Consider the following 22,407-nt stretch of genomic DNA (forward strand, 5'->3'; position numbering starts at 1 on the left):
TGTTATCTTTAGTCGTCACGCATATTTCGTGTTCCCTCAGGTACTCGGTCCCATTGCTTATCCATACGCCCAGTTATTTGTATTTATCTGTTATCTCTAGCGTGACTTCCTGTATTCTAAGCTCACTACCTTTGTTATCATTAAAAATCATGACTACTGATTTTTCCTAACTGAATCTAAAATCTAACCTATCTCCCTCATTACCGCAGATGTCCATCAACCTCTGCAAATCTTCCTTGTTGTCGGCCATTAGCACTATATCATCTGCGTAGATTAATGCTGGTAGTGCCTGATCAATGAGTTTTCCTTGTTTGACTAAAGAGAGGTTGAAGCCAAGTCCCCTTGCCTCTAATTTGGCCTCTAATCCTTGTAGGTACATCATGAATAAGAAGGGTGACAGTGGGCACGCCTGCCTAAGTCCACGTTTCACCACTGTGGGCTTGGATACCTGTTTTTCCCACTTTTTAACTACCTTGTTAGTTTTATAGATTTCCTTTAAACGATTAGTGACTCCATCTTTTACACCCAGTGTGTCTAGTATTCCCCACAAGTTCTCTTGAACCACGCTATTTTACGCTCCCTTGAATTTCTGCAGGCCGGTAGGAAGCTTCACAGCGCAGCGCCTGACCTTGTGAAACGGCGCAGCCATGCAGGCAGGGCATTCAATTCCCTCCCTATTTTTTGTATACTACTCTCCTTGTGCACATCGTAGAACACATAACAGTAATGATAGCAAACAGATCATTGATTCGGGTAGGCTTGGTGTTTTTATTCAAAATGGAACAACGAGGAAGCTGCTGAAGCTCGTGCCTGTATACAGCTGCTTTATATGGAGATGAAACTTTAACGAAAAAAAAATGTAATGATAAACAGTAGGCTCATAACAAACAACATTTCTCTGAGGGTGCATGAAATATATGTCCCATGCAAGGCTATGCATTGCAGTCCTTACTGCATTAATTATGTACACGTACTGCAGGGCATGCAAGTGTATGCAGACACACGCTGACGAAATGACATTTTTTGCTACATACAAACGTGCACCGCACCAAATAAGACGCACGTGTTTGTATAGTCAGGGAACACTCGTGAATATTGATGAAATCACACAGCTCGCTTACAGTATAAAACAAACACAATTGCGAACAATAAAATGCGACGCTGTTTAAAGAGGCGGACCCAGGTTACGAGGAGAATTATCAGTATGGCATACACACCACGTGTCAAGCTTTTGCAACATCTAAAGAGACTAAATATGGAAAGTCGCCTTTGTAAGTTAACATGACAGTACCAAATCGAGAAGCCACACGAGAGAACAATTCATCGTGGGCTAAAGAATGTGTTTTAAATATTATACACAGCTTTGCAAGATAATATCGACGAGTTCTACTCGTCTAGGTGTGGGAGGTGTAGGCCTGATAAAATGCGATGTTGCTTCAGAGCCTTTCTTTCGTAATATTGCAATTTTATTCAACTCTTTCAAACGCGGCACCGTAAATTTCTACTGGGTGCTTGAACCCGGCAAGAAGGTCGCGGGGCAAAATCTTTGTAACATTTTATTACCGAAACAGCGATACTAGCAATGCTTGAGCTGCACTTGCTGTTTTCTAAATTGTAACCTCCTCAATCTCATCACTGTGATCAGGAAACAGAGAGGAAAAGTACAGCAGTAGTACGTAGAGAAATATTCAATTTCATGCCCTTTAGCAATATCATCTAAACAAATTGCCAGTTCATTGTTGAATTCTTGATGGAAACAAACAGCTGATCAGGGACGCAAGCTTGGCTTGGCACTGGCTTGGCCGTTCATACAGAGCCAAAGGCCGCTGCAGCAAACTGGATTGCGGATCGTATTGAGACAAAATATTTTATACACTTCTGTTTTCTTTGTTTCATTTCTCTAATTGCTCTTGTGATGGCGTGGACCGCGCTTCGTGAGCTCATGTACTGGCGCACTGTTCTTAAGTTTAGTATGGCGCACGATAATACATGATTGCGTGCTTTAATTTAAAAAGGTTCGCGAGTATGGCAGCAACACTGCAATGTCGGGAAGAGGCACGGGGAAGAGGATAGTAGTAGAACCAGTAGCAGCTGCATGCCCGGGTGGAGCGACTGATGCCCAGATGGAGGAATGTCAACCCGATGCCTTTTGTGTTGGCCGTTCTGGCTGTTCCGCCGACTTTATAGAAAGAGACGACCCCGTCGCTTGTCCTCTTCTCTTTTCCTTCGGGCATCAGCGACAACATTGACGGACGACGTGTTCGACTTCACCGTGCACGTGAGTATAGGTTGGTTTTTCATTCGAGTGAATTCTTGTTCAGATTTGCAACTTGTCGACTTCATCCTGATCACCTGTCACCGGCAATAAGTCACATACGTGTGATATTTAGGTGAAATAAATGATAGTGCACATTTTCTGCTCCATTTGCGTGACTTAGCTACACCAGGACATGAGGTAAAGCCTTTGTCGCCTAGCCACTAGCAGGCAAGATCGATCACTCGCATCCTTCAGTTCACGAATCAACGCGCCTGCCTTAAAATTAGTAAGCTGCTCGCAAAGAAATCTTACCGAGGCAATTTTGTTTTCTGTGAACAATGCACCGTAGATTTGTCTTGAATAACAAAAAAAAAACTTTAAAAATAAATGTCGCGACCTTTTAGAAAACGCCGTGTCTAAGAGCTAGGCGCGTCATTTTGTAAAAGGCTCATTAAATTCAGTATGTTTTCGTAGTTTCTGCTTGAAATTATTATTGTCTATGAATTTCATGGCCCAATATTTTGCTTTGGCTGAAAATCTCGGCGGCAAAAACTTTGTTTAGTGTTCCTTTAAGGGCAGGTGTAGATGCCATCATTTCAGTCGCAAATCTTTTTGCTAGTCGGTCGGCTGGTTAACAATAAGGGTACTAACTAGAGTTCCAGATTTCATCAGCAACACAACGTCATGGCTTCATCAGATGCTGCATTATATACATTCTATCCTCGTTTTTAAATAGGTGTACCGTATGGTCCACTGTTACAGGAAACAAGCGAGCTCATGGACAGTGAGCCATGTGGTGCTAACTGGCAGCGAGGCTTGTGAATGGGACGCATGCGCATAGAATCGGGGTACGCCCAGTTTTGTCTGCCATTTCTCCGCCTGTACGCATGACAGCATTAGAAAGCGCATCCGTATTTTAGCTGCGCAATTTATCTAGCCCAGTGCCTCCTGCTTCAGGGATTTCCTGTGAGCACAAAAAATGCATGATTTTAATCGTTGCTGCAGTGTTTTGCAAGTTGTCACCGTAAAGCACATCATATTTTTTGCATAATGCTCGCTGCAACTAGCAAGTTTCGATGACTCAAAATGCTGTTCAGGTCTGATGTTGCAAACATTTTAAGCTCGTCCTCGTGACCATGAAATATTGGTTTATTAAATAATGAAAGGCAGAGTTGGTATCAGTTGATTTACAGTGTGAAAATGAAAAGTGCGAAGGACCGTGCCTCGCAAGTAAGCCCCGAGAGCATGAGCAGAGAAGTAGCAGATGAGGATGCTCATGCGCTGCATTTCCAAATCTCACCAGCACTAATGCTTGACGGACTGCTGGCCACGCACTAGCGTGTTCTTTCTGAAACAGGACTTTGGCCCTGTAAGCAAGTTCTTGAAGGGCATAAGTAAAACGTAGAATGGGCCCCCTAAATGCACCCATCCTTGAACCATTGGCCTTATGAATTAGTGCCCTTTTCAAAATACAACTATTCTGAGCTATAAATTGTGACAGAACAGTGCACGAAGTTTAAAAATGGGAAAAAAGTCTTTAAATGTCCCCTTTATACATAGTGTTCCTGTGATGTCACTTCTGCCCTTGTCGCCCTCTCCCGCCATGCCCGGGTAACTCCCTGGGTACCTACGGCAGTTCACGTGCTGCAGTGTGGTTTGTTGGGGGCTCGTCATCTGTTGCTGTGAACGATGTGGAAGCATTGTGGTTTTTTGTTGTCTTACTTTAACGAGCTCATTTGATTAGGAAGGCCTCGCTCGTTCACTCGATACAAGACCAGATAATCAAGATGTGCGACACATATACCAGCCACGGCGTACACCGGCTGCCCGCCACAACCTATGAGGGCCTATTATCTTGCTTTCACTACAAATTGCCTGGTCCAAAAACAAGTGAAAGCTCAAAATCTCTCGAGTCGCAATTTTAAGAGTGGATGTGCGAAGCGCAGCTGCTCCCATCGAAAACTAGTCGTGCAGAGCTAGGCAAGTTTACAAGATATAATATTATGATTATATTGTCACGGCCTACGCCACCAAAGTAGCAATGCCCCCCCACCCCACCCCCCCCCCAGCGTTTTAAACAGTGCTGATGATGAGCTTGAGCCTCTTTGATTGCAATTTGTGGAAATAGTCGAGGAAAATATTATACAAGGCAGATAGCGACTTTGCGTGGTGTGTGCCGCGGTAATGCCAGTCATCACTTTATTTTTCGCGTATGCTTTAACACACTTTTCACTTTGTATTTTGCTTTTGTTGTACGCTAATGTACAGTGGAGTCACTGAACATGATAGAGACCGTGTATAGAATTAATAGACTAAAAAAAAAAAATCCTGACGCCCAACTTGAACCAATCGGCTATACTTCAAAGTGAACTAATATTGTTTCCCATTCTTTATAGTTTGTTTCAATGCAATACCAAATCTCCGTGATCGCCATCACAATTTTAACCGCCTTCCTCGCCATCATGATTTTAACTGCGGACAAGTTTGTATGTACAGTATCTTGGTAAGCTATATCTGTTTGCAGGTAAATACTTGGCTATGGCACTTACCCGTAATGAAGTTGCACCTGAAGATGCAAATATTGCAAAGTTTCTTCAAGTAGCTTTTGTTAATCTGCACCAGCCAAATACGCTGGTACTTTTAGGAAAATCGGAATGTGCGTTCTCAATTTCAGGTTATAACTTTCAGCGAAGAAACACCCTAAGCTCTGCTCCCTCTGCGTGGACTACTAAATCAACTTGCCTCACTAGCAGCTCATAATTTCTCAAACTTGCATCGTGAGGCAAAACTAAACGGGTGCAAGCACGAGGAGACAACATGGCAGTTGTAGGCGATAGATTCGGTTGGTGCCCGGGCATGTTGGTGGCGCATTTCGGAAGTGACGAAAAGGCGCTGCGAGATGCACGTGCACACTTTGTATAGTTGCTGTATTGGACAGCAAACTTTTTTTCTTATCTGAGCAGTTTTACCAAAGGAAGCTTCATCATATGGCGTGATAAATGAAGCGAATCCACCTGTTGAACCACATCATAGCCTCGCTGTGCTTTTGTACTTTTTTTAGCTTGCAAAATTTATTTGTACATATAAGTGACAACTTGCCAGTAATAAGGCAGCACTTGTTTCTTTACCATAAGATCATCTCCGATGTGCTGCTGCCTCAATATTTTAAATTCTAAGCATTTACACCATTGTATGCTAACTTTTCCTTCAAAGTGAGACAAGCCACATGTGTATCGTAGATCAAGAAGCATGCCAGTTTTACGTACTTGCAAGGTAAACATCAGAAATGCACAGTTGATCAAAAATACTAGTTTAATGGTGCATCTACATAGCAGAGCACCTGTGGCACCTCGGGAACAAGATAATGCCACATACTTTACAAGAGATAATTAAAAAAGACAGGGGACGTTCTGTGAACAAATAGAAACAAAAATAAAATGGCACGTGGCAGCGAGCGAAGGCGGCAAGGTGGGGGGGGGGGGGGGGAGCCCGTGGGACTTCAGCGGATGAACGTAAGGTGTGTGTTTAATATGTGGAGGAAAAAAAATTCAAAATTTTGGCGACTGAAATGACGGTGACTTAGTGAGTGCGCTCATGACGAGAGTAAACACGGTTATTATTATTTTTTTCAAATCTCTTTTGAAAGCCACAAAAAATCTGTATGTGGTGCAGCCTAACAGAAGGTCCGTGAAGGCAAACTATGAATTCGTCGTTGTACAAAGGCCTTTTTTTTTTTTTCATGCGCACCATCCCCGCTGCCGTGGTCTAGTGGCTAAGGTACTCGGCTGCTGACCCGCAGGTCGTGGGTTCAAATCCCGGCTGCGGCGGCTGCATTTCCGATGGAGGCGGAAATGTCGAGGCCCGTGTGCTCAGATTTGGGTGCACGTTAAAGAACCCCAGGTGGTCAAAATTTCCGGAGCCCTCCACTACGGCGTCTCTCATAATCATATGGTGGTTTTGGGACGTTAAACCCCACATATCAATCAATCAATCATGCGCACCATAAATAGTGCTCAAAATTTAATTGCATATGTTGTTTTCATCCTCGCTGTATTCCGTGCTGTTTATAATGTAAAAAAAAATAGCACGCTGAAGTGGTGCTGCTTTTGGGCAACAGTTGAAAATGGCGGGGTGCATGAATGCGGAATACTGCCGCTTACACTCAAATCACTCTTGTGGTCACCTCCCACTGTTTGCAGCATGTGTTGTGTATACACAGCTGCATATTTCCTAGCTAGAAAAATTTGATTTTAGGTGTTTCACGCCATTTTCCATGTAACTATTCCACAATATCACACACTGATCAGCAGGCTTTCAATTGCGCTGAAGGACACAGGTGCCATAAAATTCATAGTCGATTCTTTCAAGAAATCGGATGTAAAGGCTGAAGCTTCATGCGTACATACACACACACATACCATATTGTTTTTTGTACTTTATGAAAGCTGCGAAGGTCTCATGTGCCTCCAAGCGTAACCTGTCTTATTTATTCTCCATCACCGCAAAAGTTTTGTGAGTTTCAAATAAAAGTACTTTGCGCATGGCCACTTTTGGGTAATTTTTTTGTGTAGGTGTTATTTGAGCAGCCTACAGTGTTTACTTTATAAGCCTGTATGTATATGTTGCATTATAAGGATGAAGAATGTGTGTAGCTGTACAATATAGATGAAGTGTAAAAATTAAGTGTGTCTATTGTAGTGTTCTTGCAACCAATCTTACCCCCGTATTCTAGAACGTCCCTCCACTCAACGCTTCACCTTCACTTGAGATGGCTGATGGGAGCACCGTCTCTAAGCAGAGAAAATTGCTGCATGTCAGCAATAATCTGCTGTGATTCTCGAGTAGCGCAGCGTCGCTTTCAAACGAGCAGCGGCACAGTGCTCAACTCTGTCAAGTGAAGGGTGAAAGTCGAGTCGGGGAGCGTTTATGAATATGGGGGTTAGTTTTGTTGTCTTGTTAACCTGCCATTAACACTGGATTGATGCTACTTTGCTCTAGCTGTACAGTGCTCTCCAAGGCTCAAGGAGGCACCGCACGGGGAAGGCTCGGAGCAAACCATGCGTGAGTTTCCTTTCATTGTTACACTATGCACGTATTAAGTGATAGACTTTAATGTATGCTATTTGTATTGTGCAAGTTTTTGGGGACATACAACTTCCAACACTTATATGTTCTGACGAAAATCACGCAAGAATGAGAGAAGCTTGTGTAAAAATTATGCAAGAGTGTAAAAAGCTTTTGCAGAAGTCTGTGAAATGAAGTTTTGAAATTTTGTGGCAATGTGTCATTGTACAGTGGTCAACAGTCTTGCTCAGCATGCTTGACTGCAGGGCTCCCGGCTGCACAGGCGCATCTACGGAGTGCCTGATGCATGATGGGCCAAATGTCAGCCTGCACACTGGTGCCTCTTATCCCCGTTTGTCTGTTACATCAGTGTCTCTTGTAAAGGGGATCAACTGTGCTACCTTTTTTTTTTCGAATGTATTGAGTTCTTTTTCCAGATTATTGTTGTTTTAAGGTAGAGCCTCACATTTGTATCAAATACTGAGGATTCTATTTTTCCTTCTAGATGCTATGAAGTCACTCCTTGTGTTACAATAGAGTGAACACTGTTATGAGAAAAGCTACTTTATGGAGTTAACTCACTCCATATTGACTTAACACACAGAATTGGTGAAAACTACACTCCATTCCAGCTGCATTAGGAATAATATTCATTTGCATACTTCTGTTTCTTTTGTTTGTTTGTTGGCTGGAGGTTTGGAGTATAGGGTGGCCAGAGGGCACTGTGTAGTCTTTCTTCATCTTCCCAATTTTGTGAACATCAATTGATAGCCGTATGGGAAGCAGCCAGCATGCTGAAACAGCGGTGCAAGCATGCAAGATGTTCACCATTGCATGCAGTCAGTTGCTGTGAGCAACCTACTGCATACAATTAACTGCGAGTGGTGAACTAACGCTGCACTATGTGTGCCTCCTGGAAAGCTGCAATGGTAAAGTGCCACAATCGTATAGTAACATGGATAACATCGCAATTTGTTTGTTGAATAATTTTGCAACAGAATCAATGGAGTTTTGGATAAATTTTTGTATCTGCCTGGTTCATCAAAGCTACAGAGTCAAATGCGGTATATACTCACGTATTATGTGTACTTTTTTTGTCAATCCGGTCATGTGCGAAGCTAGTAGGAATCGCTGGCCTGAAAGCTCAACTGGGAATATATGTTGCAGGCGCTGTCACAGCTGTCTCAAAGCGGATTGTCATTTGTTTGCTAAGCCTGTTCAAATGCCCCCATTTTCTTGAAGTTCTTCCGAACAGTGCTCACAAAAAGCAGTTCCCACGACAGGGTTATACCAGAGAACATAAGTACTCTCCAATAATTGTCGGGAACCCAACGTAAAGTAAGATGCAGACAAGGAAGCGCGATGCCAACACAGTGCTGTGTGTGTCGCCCTTCATGTGTGTGTGTGTCCATTCCTTGTCCCAGTCTTCTATTGCGTTGTGTTCTCTCCGATATCTAACCAACACACCCAAGCTTCTATGCTAAGTCTTATTCAACGCACTCTTCTGCTGGCTCCCATACTGAATATTGCATGTCGAAGAACTCCACGCTGATGTGCTTAGCGGTAGCACGGTTTCAGTTTTCTTCGGTAAGCTTTATAACAGCAATCTGCCTCGTATATAATTATTGTAGCCTATCACAAGGAACGGTAAAAACGCAATGGCCAGATGGCGAAACCGAAAAAAAAATGAGTGCGAAAACCTGCCTCATCTAGTTGATGTGACAGGTCCTTGCACGCGTTCAACATCTGTGCTGTGTCTCGGGAATACATTCTTGCCGTGGAAGAGGTGGGAAGATAGGAGGCAAACCTTTAGGCATTTCGGACTACACATAAACAGGTTTCAGTTTTCAAGTTCGATATTCTAGGGAAAGCATAAAAGTTCATGGAAGAAGGGACCTTGCACTCAGTCCATTTTGTGTAAGACTGCACTCGCCTGCTCGACAAGAGATGTGCCTGACCAGAGCATCATGAAGTCAAATGTGTCTGTGTGTGTGCTGGCAAGGTGGCTCGGGCTGGTTGGGGAGGGCAAAGTATGCGAGCAAAAAGTTTCTTGTAGTAAAGCAGGCTGGCTAATTATACTGGTGAGCAAATTATGTGAGGATGCAAATTGTGCGAGTAAATGTGGTATGTACTCTTGTATGTTTCAGCTCTATTGCTACGGATCCTGCGGATCCAACTTGGCATCCGGCAGCAACAAAGAGAGGTTCTGCAGGAGGTGCGACAGCTGAAGCACAAGGTACGGCTCTTGTCCGTGCCTCAGCACGCCCAGCCAGCACAGCGCCCCTCTGACCTTCCCCGGCTGCCTGCTGGTACGATTGGAGAAGTGGAGGCAGCAGAGGCAGCTGTGCAGAGTAAAGCTGTGGCTGCGGCTTTGGTGTATATTTCCTGATTTTTAATATGCCTATGTAACATGCAGAAATTTAGTACTGCTTTAAGATACTGTGTTTCGGGAAACAAACTAGTCAGGTTATCTCATGAGCCACTGTACTGCAGTCGAATATGAATAATTCGTACTCAAAGAGGCCAGAAAATTTGTTCAAATTAAAAGAAGTTCAAAATAATGAAAGTTACCGTAATTACTTGAATCTAACGCGCACCTTTTTTCCGGTTAAGAGAGTTCATAAATCGCATGTGCGTTAGAATCGAGTACGAAAAAAAAATGAATATGGTCTTTCTATTGCCATCGCCACTTACAAAATGGCCGCCCCCTACGTGCGTCGGCATGGCACGTCGGTCATTTCTGCCTATGTGTTTCCCATGCGCGGCACTTCATACGTGTGCTGAGGAGTTCGTCATCTTGTTGTACATTAGAATCGACGGCATAGTAGGGCCGACTCCAAAAACTCGACGAGTGCACCACAATGCTGCCTCTAAAAGAAAAGTCGTCGCGTGTGCCGGAACGGACAGAAATCGGGCCGCATCGCGGTAATTCGGAGTTCCCGAAACGTGCGTGCGGGACTGGCGGAAACAAAAGCAGAATATTGTCGACAGCAAAGATTCACGCAAAGGCTTCAGTGGACCACAGCAGGGTCGGTTTCCACAAATTGAAGAGCTGCTCGGCGAGTATGTGATTAAGCAGTGAGCGGCACAGCGGCCCGTGACGACAGAACTGCTCCAAGTGCAGGCTATGCAGTTAGCCTTAGAAAAAGGGCTTATGCAGAGCCATTTTAAAGCGAGCAGGTGCTGGCTAACGAACTTTATGAAGAGAAAAGGCTTTTCCCTCCGAAGGCGAACGGGCATATGCCGGAAGTTGCCGGAGGAGTACGAAGAAAAGCTTCAGAGTCTTCAGAGGTTCCTCCTAAACTTGCGGCACAGCAACGGCTACCTGCTTGGGCAGATCGGGAATGCCAATCACACGCTTCTTTACTTCGACATGCCTGGCACCACAACCGTCTAGGAGAAGGGGGCGAAGCAAGTTTGTGTACTGACATCGGGCCACGGTAAAACTAGAGTGACAGCAATGCTCTGTTGCACGTCAGATAGGCATAAGCTTCCCCCGTACTTCATATTTAAACGGAAGACGCTCTCAAAAAGAGTCGTTTTCGCGAGTGGTGTGATCAAGCGGGCCAACGAGAAAAAAGGGTGCGCGTTGCAACCGATGTCTTAGGTGTTTTTTTTTTTTTTTTGCCGTGGAAATCGGGCGCGCGTTACAATCGAGGGCGCGGTAGAATAGAGTAAATACGGTAAACGAGCAGAGCGCTCACCATGCAGTGATGCATGTGCATGGAGAAATTTTATTCACAAATTACAGGACATCCGTCATTAATTAAAGTAGTCAATACATGTCTGTACACGTTGGCCTTGCAACGAGTCAACAAGTTTTGCGTGCAGTTTGCAAAGCATTTGTACTTGGGCTTCAGTATTCTCCTGGCAAAAGAAGTTGCGCGCGGCAATGTCCAGTGCTGACACTCTTCGAAGACAACTGTGTTTCCACTGTTACCATCTGCGCTGCAGCCGGAGCGTGGCCAGCACATGATGAGAATGGAGGAGCGTCTCCACCTGGAGAAAAGCAGATCGGCATTCGAGAGAGAAACACTCCGCGGCAGCTTTCTTTTTTTTCTCTCTCTTCATGCGCGGTGTTGAAAGGAGAAGAGTCTCTACATAGCAGGAACGAAAAACAAGGAAGCGTGACACCGGCGCGTTGCAGATCGGCATGAGAGAGCCAACTCTCTGCGACAGCTTTTTTTCCCCTCTTTCTCTTCATGCGCAGTACTAAGAGGAGAAGGGTCTCTACGTGGCAGGGACGGAAAAAGCCGAAGCGGGGCACAGGAATGTCGCAGATTGGCATTTGGCAAACATTCCACCGCAGTCTTTTCTTTCCTTTTCTTCATTTTCTTCTTCAAGCACAGCGATGAGGTGTCTGAAGTGCCACCGCAGGATTGGGCGGGGTGCTGAGAGCATTTTCGGAGCGCGGTATAGCTTTGATAGGACCACAGCGTCAGTTCGAATTAAGTGTGTTGGAATTAATGAGATTCGACTGTATTTACTATAGTCTGTGAAGTCCGAGTGAACTGTCCTAAGCTAGCAGACGATGTAGGCGGCATCGTGTGTTTGATGGGCAGTGACTAGCAATAGCCTGCTTAAAACAGACATTCAGTAATTTTGTTCATTTATCACCCTATTTCGTGTCCGCTGCGGCTCTCTCTACTTTGAGCTACAGTTCACCCTGCCTTGTGTTAGCCGATTTCTTACTTTTTTAAAAATCTAACATGCACCCAATTTCGCAGTGCGAAGAAAAATGCACCTTTGTTTATTGTGATGAGATTTCTATAGCGACATGCCTCTTTGTTGGCTTTCACAGAAAAATATAAACAGCAAATGGGGCGACCATCTAGTGCGACCTTTATTTTTCTATCAGTTTCATCTATGACCAAGATTTGGTCGCTCTAAGGTTGCCTCTTAGTACGCCTTGATCATGTTCATTTATCATGTTGTACTCTGCTTACAATGCATTGATTAAAAACATGTCCAAGCTTCTTTTTGAATTCCACATATTTTATCGTTTTTCACCTGTAGAAGCTACTCCTGGTCAACATTCAGGCAAAGACATTGTAACCTCGAAGAAACGTGTATTGGAGTTTGAGCACTGTACAAAGTAATTATACTATTTCATAGCTAGAATCAATATTTATTAAGGGTTATAACAGTGTTGTATTTGATTTCATAACAGCGAAACTGCATTCAGAGAAGGACTCTGAAAGGTTCTCACACTGAGTGTGAGAGGGCTGATGTGGAAACCATTTTAGGTCAAGTGAGTTGAAGTTAGCGTAAAAAAACAATGAAATGCTGTGATGCCCAAAAATTCAAGTTGTTGTTTTCAGTGTCCTCTTCTTGCAGATTTTTATCATGAAAACATTTCGATGTGCTGTTGCTTTTACCCCATCTATGCTTCTTGCATTTTTTTACAGCGCAAGCACCTCCTGCAGATTGGGGGACGTGGCCTCCGAGAAATTGCTGTGAATGCCATGAAGGCTGTATTGGCACATGATGTGCAAGTGCTGTACAGCCTTCATGGCAGAAAAGGGAAAAGGGCCTTTGTGAACCTGAGGCTCTGTAGATTAGTGACAGGTTAGACTTGTTCATTGTTTTATGTGTGTGTACCCTTGTGTATTCTCTGTACTGCAGTGCTTCATGTGTACTATGGTATTTCTGTTCTTGTATGCAGATGTCATCTGCCAAAAAGCAGGGTGCGACCAGGCGGAGGCCCTCAACTTTATTAAGAGGTGGCTGCCAGGGTCTGGTGATCGCTGTGGGGGCAGGAAGCGGCGCTTCAGAGAAGCATTTGTTGTGGAGCAGCCCGATGATCCCCACTCTCAGAGTGCAGATTATCGGCTGCTCGCGGCAGCTGGCTTCCTGCCCAGCCACAGCAGCCAGGCCCTTGACAGCACCACTGTCACTGTGCCCCCAACGCAACCTGGCCTGCAGTAAAGCGGGCCTTTTTTAGTTGTGTATATATATTTTTCAATGTATACATTTTTTGTTGTACCAAATAAATAAAAAAAAACAAAGAATAAATAGTCTGCAGACTGTCGGTGGTGCACTGTTCGGCTAGCTTATGCTGATTCGGAAGCACCATCACCATGTTTTAGTTACAAAAAAATGCTCTAAACTATGAATATATTGATTACCATGTGGGGGACATACGCTTTCAACATTTACTTCCTAACGACTTTTTTCGATCTGCTGTACCAAATACCAGTACCAAATAAAGCACTCGCTATTGCAAAAGATAAATTGGTAAAAAAATAAACTACACTTCTAGTGTTAGCAAAGGGAATGAGGTATAAAAGATGAAATAGATCAAGTAACTGCTTTCAGTTCTCGGCATTCAATTTTTTGTTGCCCCAAGTATACAGGGCTGCAAAGCTACAAGAGCGTGTCATCGAGGCATATTGTTTAAATCTTCCGGTAAGAAAAATTCCCTACTAATAATGGTCACATAATGGCAAGCCAATCAGTAGCCAATATTCGTCGTGCAGGAAACATCGGTGTAATAACGGCATTTGATTGGCTGCAATGTGGCCCTGGATTGGTCCAATGTCGGTCGTACATCCGTAGCCAATATTCGTCGTGCAGCAAACATCGGCGTAAAAATGGCATGTGATTGGCTGAAATATGGCCCAATGTTGGCCGAACATTGGCAGCTTTGTCGGCAATACGATGGGCCTTCGTCGGCCCAATGTTGGTTGCATACTGGCTAAAACATCGGCAAAACGTCGGCCCATCATTGGCTTGAACGTCGGCCCGACATTGGAAGAAGTTGCACTTCCGACGTCGGCCCGACGTCGGTGCTGATGTTAGCCGATGTTGGTCCAAGATTGGTCCAACGGCGGCGTGCTGCCTGGGGGGTTTCCATCAGACCGAGCACCTGGGCACAAAACTGAGAGCTGTAGAAATACAACTATTTACTGAATACTGGCTACGTTTCCTCAACGGGCGCTAGTAGGAAACGAACCCACCGATTCTGCGTAGCAGCCAAGTTTGCTACCGCAGAAACACAGCAATATTTGAAACGCCTTCATAAAAACACTTGTCAGGTCAACGTTTGCGATGGTCCCAAAGCTGCCCATTCAATTTTATAACAACGTAGTAAACACAAGGTAAGTACTTCTATTGATCAAGCGTTGTTCGAACCCGTAACGATAGGTCAACTCAGGCTACTTGAGATATGCAGATCAAGGTGTTGTGGCATGCTGCTCGTTTCAGAAAAACTGGCGCCCGTTCTTCAACGTGAATACCGACGTTATGCCAGAACAAAAGCTAACGCTCAGGTGCGAATGAATTCAGTGTGTCTGGCAAGCCGTCGATATTCCACAAGTGCTTAATGTATGGGCGTGAGAAAACGTGTAAGAACCACGGAATTGCGTGCCGTAATAGCTGTCAGTGCAGTCTAATGCCGAGGTGTTTGCTGCCGAGAGCATTGCTCTGGCTGTGCACTCACCAGAGAGCAATGATATCGGTGGTATGCAGCTCGCCACTAGACGGCGCAGAGAGAAACTTCAGCATTGGGCGGGCATCAAGTCACTCCATTTCAGCACACGCTTCCGTTTTCCGTAAACGAATTCATCCACAGGTGTATAGATGACGCTGAGACACCTGATAACGTTAGCTTCCCAGCGACAAACAAAATATTCCGCAGTCAGCTGCTCGATGATTGCCTGGCATGACAGCTATTCCGGAACTCTTTAGCACATGTTTCGCTTATTTATTTATTCAAAGAACTTCGTACACGGTACCCGATGCATAGCACATCCAGGACGGAACAGAGTATAAGACACATAATACACACACACTTATATTTCCCGTCTTGCCTTCACTATACATTACATGCTAAAGATAACCAAGATGCTCGTCCTGAAACATTATGAGGCCATAGAGCTACGTCCGAGGTTTTTTTTTATTTTCGTCTTTTTCACTGAACTTCATCCTTTTTCTTGCTGCCCATTGGTGAGAGCACGGGAGGAAAAGAGATCAATGTATATTGACGCGATGGGTTGGCCACGTTCAAGTAGCCCACCGCAATCATTGTCGCACGAGCACCAGCTTGACCCGGCTGGCATGTGCCACGCGTCCGTACGCTTGGGCTACGAGAAAGAGGAAGATAGTTGGATCTGTGCAACTAGGCTACTCAGACTCGACGACCATATTCATTGGACTCGTGAGCACAAGTTCGCCCTAATAAAGACGCCTGTCTGCCTCAGTATCGCTAAAATATGCCTTATACTACACTCGGCAACAAAGTTTTGGACACTAAATCGAAGGATACGAATGCGCGGAATACGCACACTTGTGTTACTACGTAAGTATTCGGCAGCATGCAGCTCCAGTTTCAATTTCAGTTGCAGTTACGGTTTTGTTCGATTGCGGTGCTAGCGCATATAGAAAGAAAACTAGCGCATGTACAACCTGAATGTAAGACGGATACCTTAGTGAGTGTGCACAGACGAATTTATTTACTCCATGTAGATTCATATGTAGAAAATTTGCAGCTTTTCAGAACGTTTCGAGAATTTTACTGCCTCTGTAACAATTAAACTTAGGTGTCGCCCATTTATGTTCAGTGAACGAGAAAGGAGAAACTGCAGAGTAGGAATGGTAGCGAAGTTAAGCAGTGCAGCATAACGAGTTTCCTATGCTATACACGTGGGAACGTGAGGAGGGAGATTGAAAGAGTGAAAGAAAAGAGGAACACACATTACATAGCACACAAAGACGCTGTCACTAGATTATTTTATGGAGTTTCGCTGTGCGTGCCTATTCACAGTGTGTGATGGCTGGTGAAGTTTCGCTTTCTTTGTACACCCTTTACGCAACGAATGTTCCCCATAACACCTATTGTTTATTACTTTATTTATTTAATAAAATATGCCTGCAGCGTCCGAGGGCAATATGGCAGGGGGGGATACACAACGTAAAATACGGGCACACAAAAAGAACTATTCATAACTAAGATGGTCACAAGAACAAATCATAAAAAATGTAGCTATGCCAGTAGCAACACGTCCCTCAAAGATGTTTCAGTGCGGTAGTCTGCAACCTCCTGTGAAAGCCGATTCCACTGGGACATTGTGAGCGGAAAAATGGAGTTTTGATACATGTTCGTTCAGCGAAAATTTTCTTCCAATTTCAGGGGTTGGTTAGTTTTATGAAGAAAAAATGGGGAGGTGAAAGGTGAGATTTTTTACTATTTTTATGAATTCATGAAATATTTTGAATAGCATTTCTGATCTCAAGTGTTTCCTACGTAATACCAACAAACCCCACCCTAACCTATCTTTAAGCGCAGTGAGACTGACGCTGAAGTTGTAATTGCTAGTCAGAAAACCAGCCGCGTGGTTTTGAACGATCTCAAGCATATTAAACAAAGATTCAGTTTCTGGGTCCCACGCCACAAAGGCGTATTGTAAGATAGGTCGGACATTCGAAAGGTACAGTAGTTCTCTGATTTTGGGAGGAGCTAACCGGAAGTTCCGTTTAACAAAGTTTAACAATCTGCAGGATCTCGCTGTGGCATATCGAACGTGCTTAGTCCATGTAAGATTTGAAGAAAAGTAAACCCCTATGTATTTATACTCAGCTACTCGCGTTAGCCGGATGGTGTCTAATATATAGTGAAACAGGTGTGGATCCCATCTACGAATGAAGGAGACCGACTGGCATTTTTCAAGGTTCAGACGCACAGGCCCTTTATCACACCAGCGCAAAATACTGTCTAAATCGCGTTGCAAGTAGTGATGGTCAGATGTAGATTTAATACAATGGTAAACCACACAATCATCTGCATGCAGAATTACTTTGCATCACACATTCTCAGAAATATCGTCGATGTACACCAGGAACAGCAACGGTCCCAATACAGACCCCTGTGGAACTCTCAAAGTAACAACTTATTCAGATTGAAAACCATTCATTACGACGCGTTGCATGCGATCTTGTAGATAACACCTAACCCAATCAAGCAATGCAGGTGAAATACCGAGGGATAAGTGTTTATGTAGCAGCAAACATGGGTCACAGAATCAAACGCTTTCTGAAAGTCCAGGAATATGCAGTCCGACCGCACCCTAAGGTCAATTGAGCAAAAAATATCATGGCTGGATTCGATTATCTGTGTTGAACATGAAAGACCAGACCGAAAACGATGCTGATATTCGGTAACCAAAATTGTTACTTTCTAGATTATACTTCATTATACTTCATTATAACGCTGTAGACTATATGTGTGTTCCATTGTTTTGCTGCACACGCCTGTTAGGAAAATTGGCGTGTAGTTGGAGGTAATATTTTTGAGCTATCCTTATGTATTGGAACCACAATCACGACTTTCCTTTTGCTAGGTAAACAAGAAGTACGCAGTGATTTCACAAAGATTATAACAAGGTAGTGGGCAATTACATAAGAGCGAGCCATTAACACGTAATACGGTACACCTTCAGGGCCATTTGCAGAAGAAGTTTTTATTTTGTCAAGAAACTTAAGTATACCAGAATGTGTGGTGTGAGTATACCACCAGCTCCGGCATAGGTTCAAAGACATTGTCAGGAATACACGGTACATGACTGTGACAAGGGTGCATGAAAGAAGCCTGAAAATAGTTATTTTTTTCTTTTTTTCGGTGTCATCAATTAAAAGTACACCACCGTAGTTTATGCTCCCTATGCCAATTGATTCTTTGCCGATGGATTTTAAACACTTCCACATTTCTTTCAGGTGTTTTTGTAACGTAGGGTCTGATGATAGGCAACATTTTCCCTCGGCAATCTTGTTTGTTTTTTGTTTTTATATCTTTTCCAAGCGACTTTAGCACAGCAATTACGCCAGAATTGCATTGCTTTCTCTTATAATTCAGGAGAAAAAGGATGAAGACTGTTCATGTATTTTATAACATTGAAGTAATACCTGATTTTAAAGAGCAGAGGAGCAAACGTCATCGACTAAATTTTCCTTTCTTTACTCGCGCCTACATTGACAACAAAACGCATATTGAGAGCTTGCAGAAATTTAGAGAACGCAACAACTGACCGCCACTCTCTCCGCATTGTTCGGATTCTTACGAGTTACTTTCAACGCCAATAAATGATGTGGCATTTTTTTAGCAACGTGAAATTCCTGTTGTCCCTACACGCCCACAGAGTTTTCGTCTTAGTTGAAACCACAATTCACTGCCTCCGGCGAGCACGACAGTCCTACATAGAGCATTCATGGACAATTCAGGCTTACGGCACCTCAGGCCAGCCCTAATTGATACCTGTAGCAGAAACCTCGAGGCTTACAAGAAGGGTTCAGTTTAAATTGAGGACGACGCAGAGAGATATGAAAAGGGAAATTATAAGTGTAACATTAAGAGACCACAGCAGAGAAGAATGGGTGAGGGAAGAAACCGGGGTTAACAATATCATAGCTGAAATCAAGAAAAAAAATGGACACGCGCCAGGCACGTAGCGCGTGGGCGGGATAACCGCTGGTCATTAAGTGTAACCGACTGGATTCCCAGAGAAGGCAAACGAACGAAGGAGAGCCAGAAAGTTTATTGGGCTGATGAAATTATGAAGTTCGCAGATGTAACGTGGCAGAAGAAAGCAGAAGATCGAGCTGGTTGGAGGTGCATGGTAGAAGCCGTTGCCCTGCAGTGCGTGTAGTCAGGCTCCTGCTGCTTATGGTGATGGTACCAGCCTAGACAGTGCAGATAACTTGCGTGTTCTGTTCTGACCGCCGCTTTATTCGCACCTCGAATACACCTTCCTCGGAGAACAAAACGGTGTTTTTGCGGCCACGCCTAGTTCAATTCAGCATCCATTTTGTATTTTTGGTATGTTGACCTTTTTTGTTGTTTTCGACAAAATGTGCCCTGCGCTTAATAATAAATCGTTGATTTATTTAGGCGCCTTGCAGACCAATGCTCAAAGACTAACTTTACCTCATGGAGCTTCACAGCGACTATTGTCGGAAGTTTTGGACATTTCTCTGGCCGTGATAAACGATTTTGTTCGTCTTATTTACCACGTAGTAAAAACCCGCTCTTGTCTTATGGTTCTGCGCATTTTAAGACTGTTCGACGAGGCATAGCTCTGCATTGCCTTTGATCTGCGTTACGTAGGTCGCGTTCCGACATGCAGCAGTCAGATTGGCAGACTCGAAAAGACTGCCAATCTGTTGACGGTCTTGGTAGGCGTCGCCAAGTCCTTGTTATGAAAACTGAAAATCAGTACTCGGAGAAAGCAAAGATCGTTGCTTGCTGGGCTAGTTGGTTCATTTGAGTAGATGTAACACGGGCCTAATACTTTCTCAGACAGGGTGTAAAGAGCAATGACTTTTAGCTGCATTATTCTACTGATGATACCAGGTGTAAATACATGCACAGAGCCAGCGTGTAAATGAAATAAATAAAGTCAAAGGTACAGCACTCAGCAAGTAAAGCACTGGGTGATACCGACAAGCTCTTTGACCACTTTTCTAAAAGCATTGGGTCATTCTTTGTCAATGCAAGCGATGACTTGCTGACACATCTTTCTCCCGAACGAGCAATCTCTACCACTGCAACCATTTCCCTAACAAACTGGTCTTTGTGGCGATAAACGATGCCACTTTTATGGTTTGCAAAGCTGAGTACTCCACGTGCATGAACATGGGGTTAAAAGATCACAACTAGAACATAACAACAGGAAACCAGGCGCTTCTTATTTTACACTGCGGTAACTGCGGTGATCAGTCTACGCGTCAGAACGATCTTATCATTTAATTTTGTGCGGGAACTAAAATTAGCTAAGATATTAGCTGTGACGTAAGGAACAATAAATCAATTCCGATTTATTTACACTGTAAAACCCGACACATTACGAGGAACGAAACTTTAAACGACTTCAATATATTTCGCACAAAAAACGCCTACATAAAAAGTCTGACACAGTATTATATTGAGCTAAGACTTTGGTACTGCGTTCTATGAAGAATACCCAAAATCTGTCGAGATCACTGAAAAAATAACATTTTTATGTAGGTCTAGAGTTGACAGGTACTTCAACTTGCCTTTTTGTGTGTATATATATATATATATATATATATATATATATATATATATATATATATATATATATATATATATATATATATATATATATAGTACGCATTTTTCGAAATCTTCGCAAAATGTTGTAAACTATACAAGTCAACCATTATTCATACGTGCCACTGTAAGTTGAATACTACAGATAAGCACACCACAACTAATTCTTCGTATTTCGTGTACTTCCTTAAGTCGTGTGTCCTTTCTTTTTTAATTGAATGCAGGTAATTGTTGTTAGCTAAACATAATTGCATGCAAAATGACATCACATTTCATTTGTTCGCTTCGGTTTAATTCTCTCTAACTGCTACACTTTCTGTTACTTATATTTCTCATGGGACACACCCTTGCCTACGGCTATGGGACCATGCAGTTGGTGCATATTTTGCATTACATATGTCTGCAATGAAGAACAATCATTCTTTCTGTTTAGCGATCTCGAAAGGGCTTTCTACGTGCGCAGTATTATATCTGATGAGAATTTTCTTCAGTTTTACCGTCATGCAAACTGCCGGTAAGGAAAGGCGGATGAATAGAGACAGTTTTGTTGAATAATGCTGCAATATTTAGAAAAAGCATAACCTGAGCAAATGGCGATGAATGGGCCAGAAGAAGTTTTGTTTGATTTTGACGCCAACGCTAGGAAAAACCAGGCGATACATTTTTTCTGTATTGAAAATTTTCCGTAAGACTTACTGCGCGCCGTCATCTTAGGCTAATAAACCAGTATCTCCTCCCTTTTTTATCACTAGCAGTATTATTAGTCCATGCCACATTCTATGCACCAACTCAATAATTTTCCCGCATATGCGTTTACTTTAGGACCGTTAGTTGAGTTGCCAAAGCTAGAAAACACAATGGTTAACAGCCTATAACATGGCGGTACTCAAACGCATGTGTAAGATAGTCTATAGCACTCTAACTGTACGCGTAAATCTTGCACAGCAATTTCCACGTATTCTCTAGCACTACATCTTCCTTGAGCTTTTCGTTATACCCGCCAAACTGAGTGGCGTCAGAACAAATGCGACGATATCTAAGAACCTCCAATTACCAAGCAGTATTTGTACAAATACCGTAGAGCGCTTACTGTAAACATCTTCCACGAACTCTGGATCCCTTCGCCGTCCCGGGCTTCCCACGTAAATCTTCATGTTAAACAACTTGTTAAGAATTTTTTCGCGAATAAAGGAGCCCAGCCAGGTTGACGAGTTAAGGACCTTCTCGTACGTCTGGCGGATATGGGACTCCATCACCTTCGTCCTAAATAACATGTACAGTGGAGTCGCTGTTCAGGGAAAAAAACACCAGGGCAGCGTGTTACCAAACACTTTCAAGAGTGCAATATGACGCACACGTATAACAAAACAAGCACTTAGACATGCGGTAACTGAAATATAAAAGCAATAGCGTAAACAGAACGAGCTGTAAACAATATTACAAACTGTAAACAATAAGGTAACAATAAAACTAACTAGTGTGGAACAGTGAGCTAAGAGTTAAAGCAAAATGAAAAAAGTTGGGAGATCCCACGTACAGTGGAAATCGATGATATGCGAAGCACGAATGAGAAAGACTGATATGCCACTCTGAAATGAGCATTATGCTACGGCGTGGAGGTAAATTATGCCGTACATGACTTACGTGCGATGATTATCATGTTTGGATGTGTCGTTTACCTACGTAATCTATTCACGTCAAGTCATACCAAATTTAGTAAAGGTGGAGCTAGCTAAACGGCCACGAGCACGCTGTGATCGTGGTATGTTGTCATTTTCTTCAATGACACGCTTGTCAGCATTATCATGTTTGCACTACTCATGCACTTTCATCATCCATTGACGTCATGTAACACCATATTTGGTATATGTGCAACTAGGCAAACGGCCGTGAGCGCATCATGAATGGCCCAATGTTCTCCAACGTAGCGTTCACGCACGCGCACGCTTGGCACAGCGACGCTGCGTTAGCAAAACGTGGACACTCAGTAGTCTGATGACTGGCGCGACCAGCGTCCATCGGT

At 43.5% G+C, this 22,407-nt stretch overlaps 3 protein-coding genes across 4 annotated transcripts in view; 2 read left to right on the plus strand and 1 right to left on the minus strand.

Moving 5' to 3' along the window:
- The first annotated feature begins 1,939 nt into the window (after positions 1–1,939).
- LOC142803359 (uncharacterized) lies at positions 1,940–9,840 on the plus strand. 2 transcript variants are annotated; one of them, XM_075888474.1, is made up of 3 exons: positions 1,940–2,278; positions 7,256–7,318; positions 9,469–9,840. In XM_075888474.1, the coding sequence occupies exons 2-3, from the start codon at positions 7,315–7,317 to the stop codon at positions 9,708–9,710; spliced, it is 246 nt and encodes an 81-aa protein (XP_075744589.1). In that variant the 5' UTR covers positions 1,940–2,278; positions 7,256–7,314; the 3' UTR covers positions 9,711–9,840. The 2 variants fall into 2 exon arrangements, with proteins under 2 accessions (XP_075744589.1, XP_075744588.1); XM_075888473.1 differs by having other exon boundaries at positions 7,264–7,318.
- A 2,299-nt stretch (positions 9,841–12,139) lies between these two features.
- On the plus strand, positions 12,140–13,582 carry LOC142803930 (uncharacterized). Its single transcript, XM_075890227.1, has 2 exons — positions 12,140–12,889; positions 12,987–13,582. Exons 1-2 carry the CDS (start codon positions 12,613–12,615, stop codon positions 13,247–13,249), a joined length of 540 nt encoding a protein of 179 aa, XP_075746342.1. The 5' UTR covers positions 12,140–12,612; the 3' UTR covers positions 13,250–13,582.
- A 1,761-nt stretch (positions 13,583–15,343) lies between these two features.
- Positions 15,344–22,407, minus strand: part of LOC142802962 (uncharacterized) — a 43,653-nt gene continuing 36,589 nt past the window's right edge. The window contains exon 8 of the mRNA XM_075888045.1: positions 15,344–15,405. Coding sequence (XP_075744160.1) covers positions 15,344–15,405 — 62 coding nt within the window. The remainder of the gene's footprint in view (positions 15,406–22,407) is intronic.

This window comes from Rhipicephalus microplus, chromosome 3 (genome assembly GCF_043290135.1).
Source record: "Rhipicephalus microplus isolate Deutch F79 chromosome 3, USDA_Rmic, whole genome shotgun sequence".
In the NCBI taxonomy this organism is placed as follows: domain Eukaryota; kingdom Metazoa; phylum Arthropoda; class Arachnida; order Ixodida; family Ixodidae; genus Rhipicephalus; species Rhipicephalus microplus.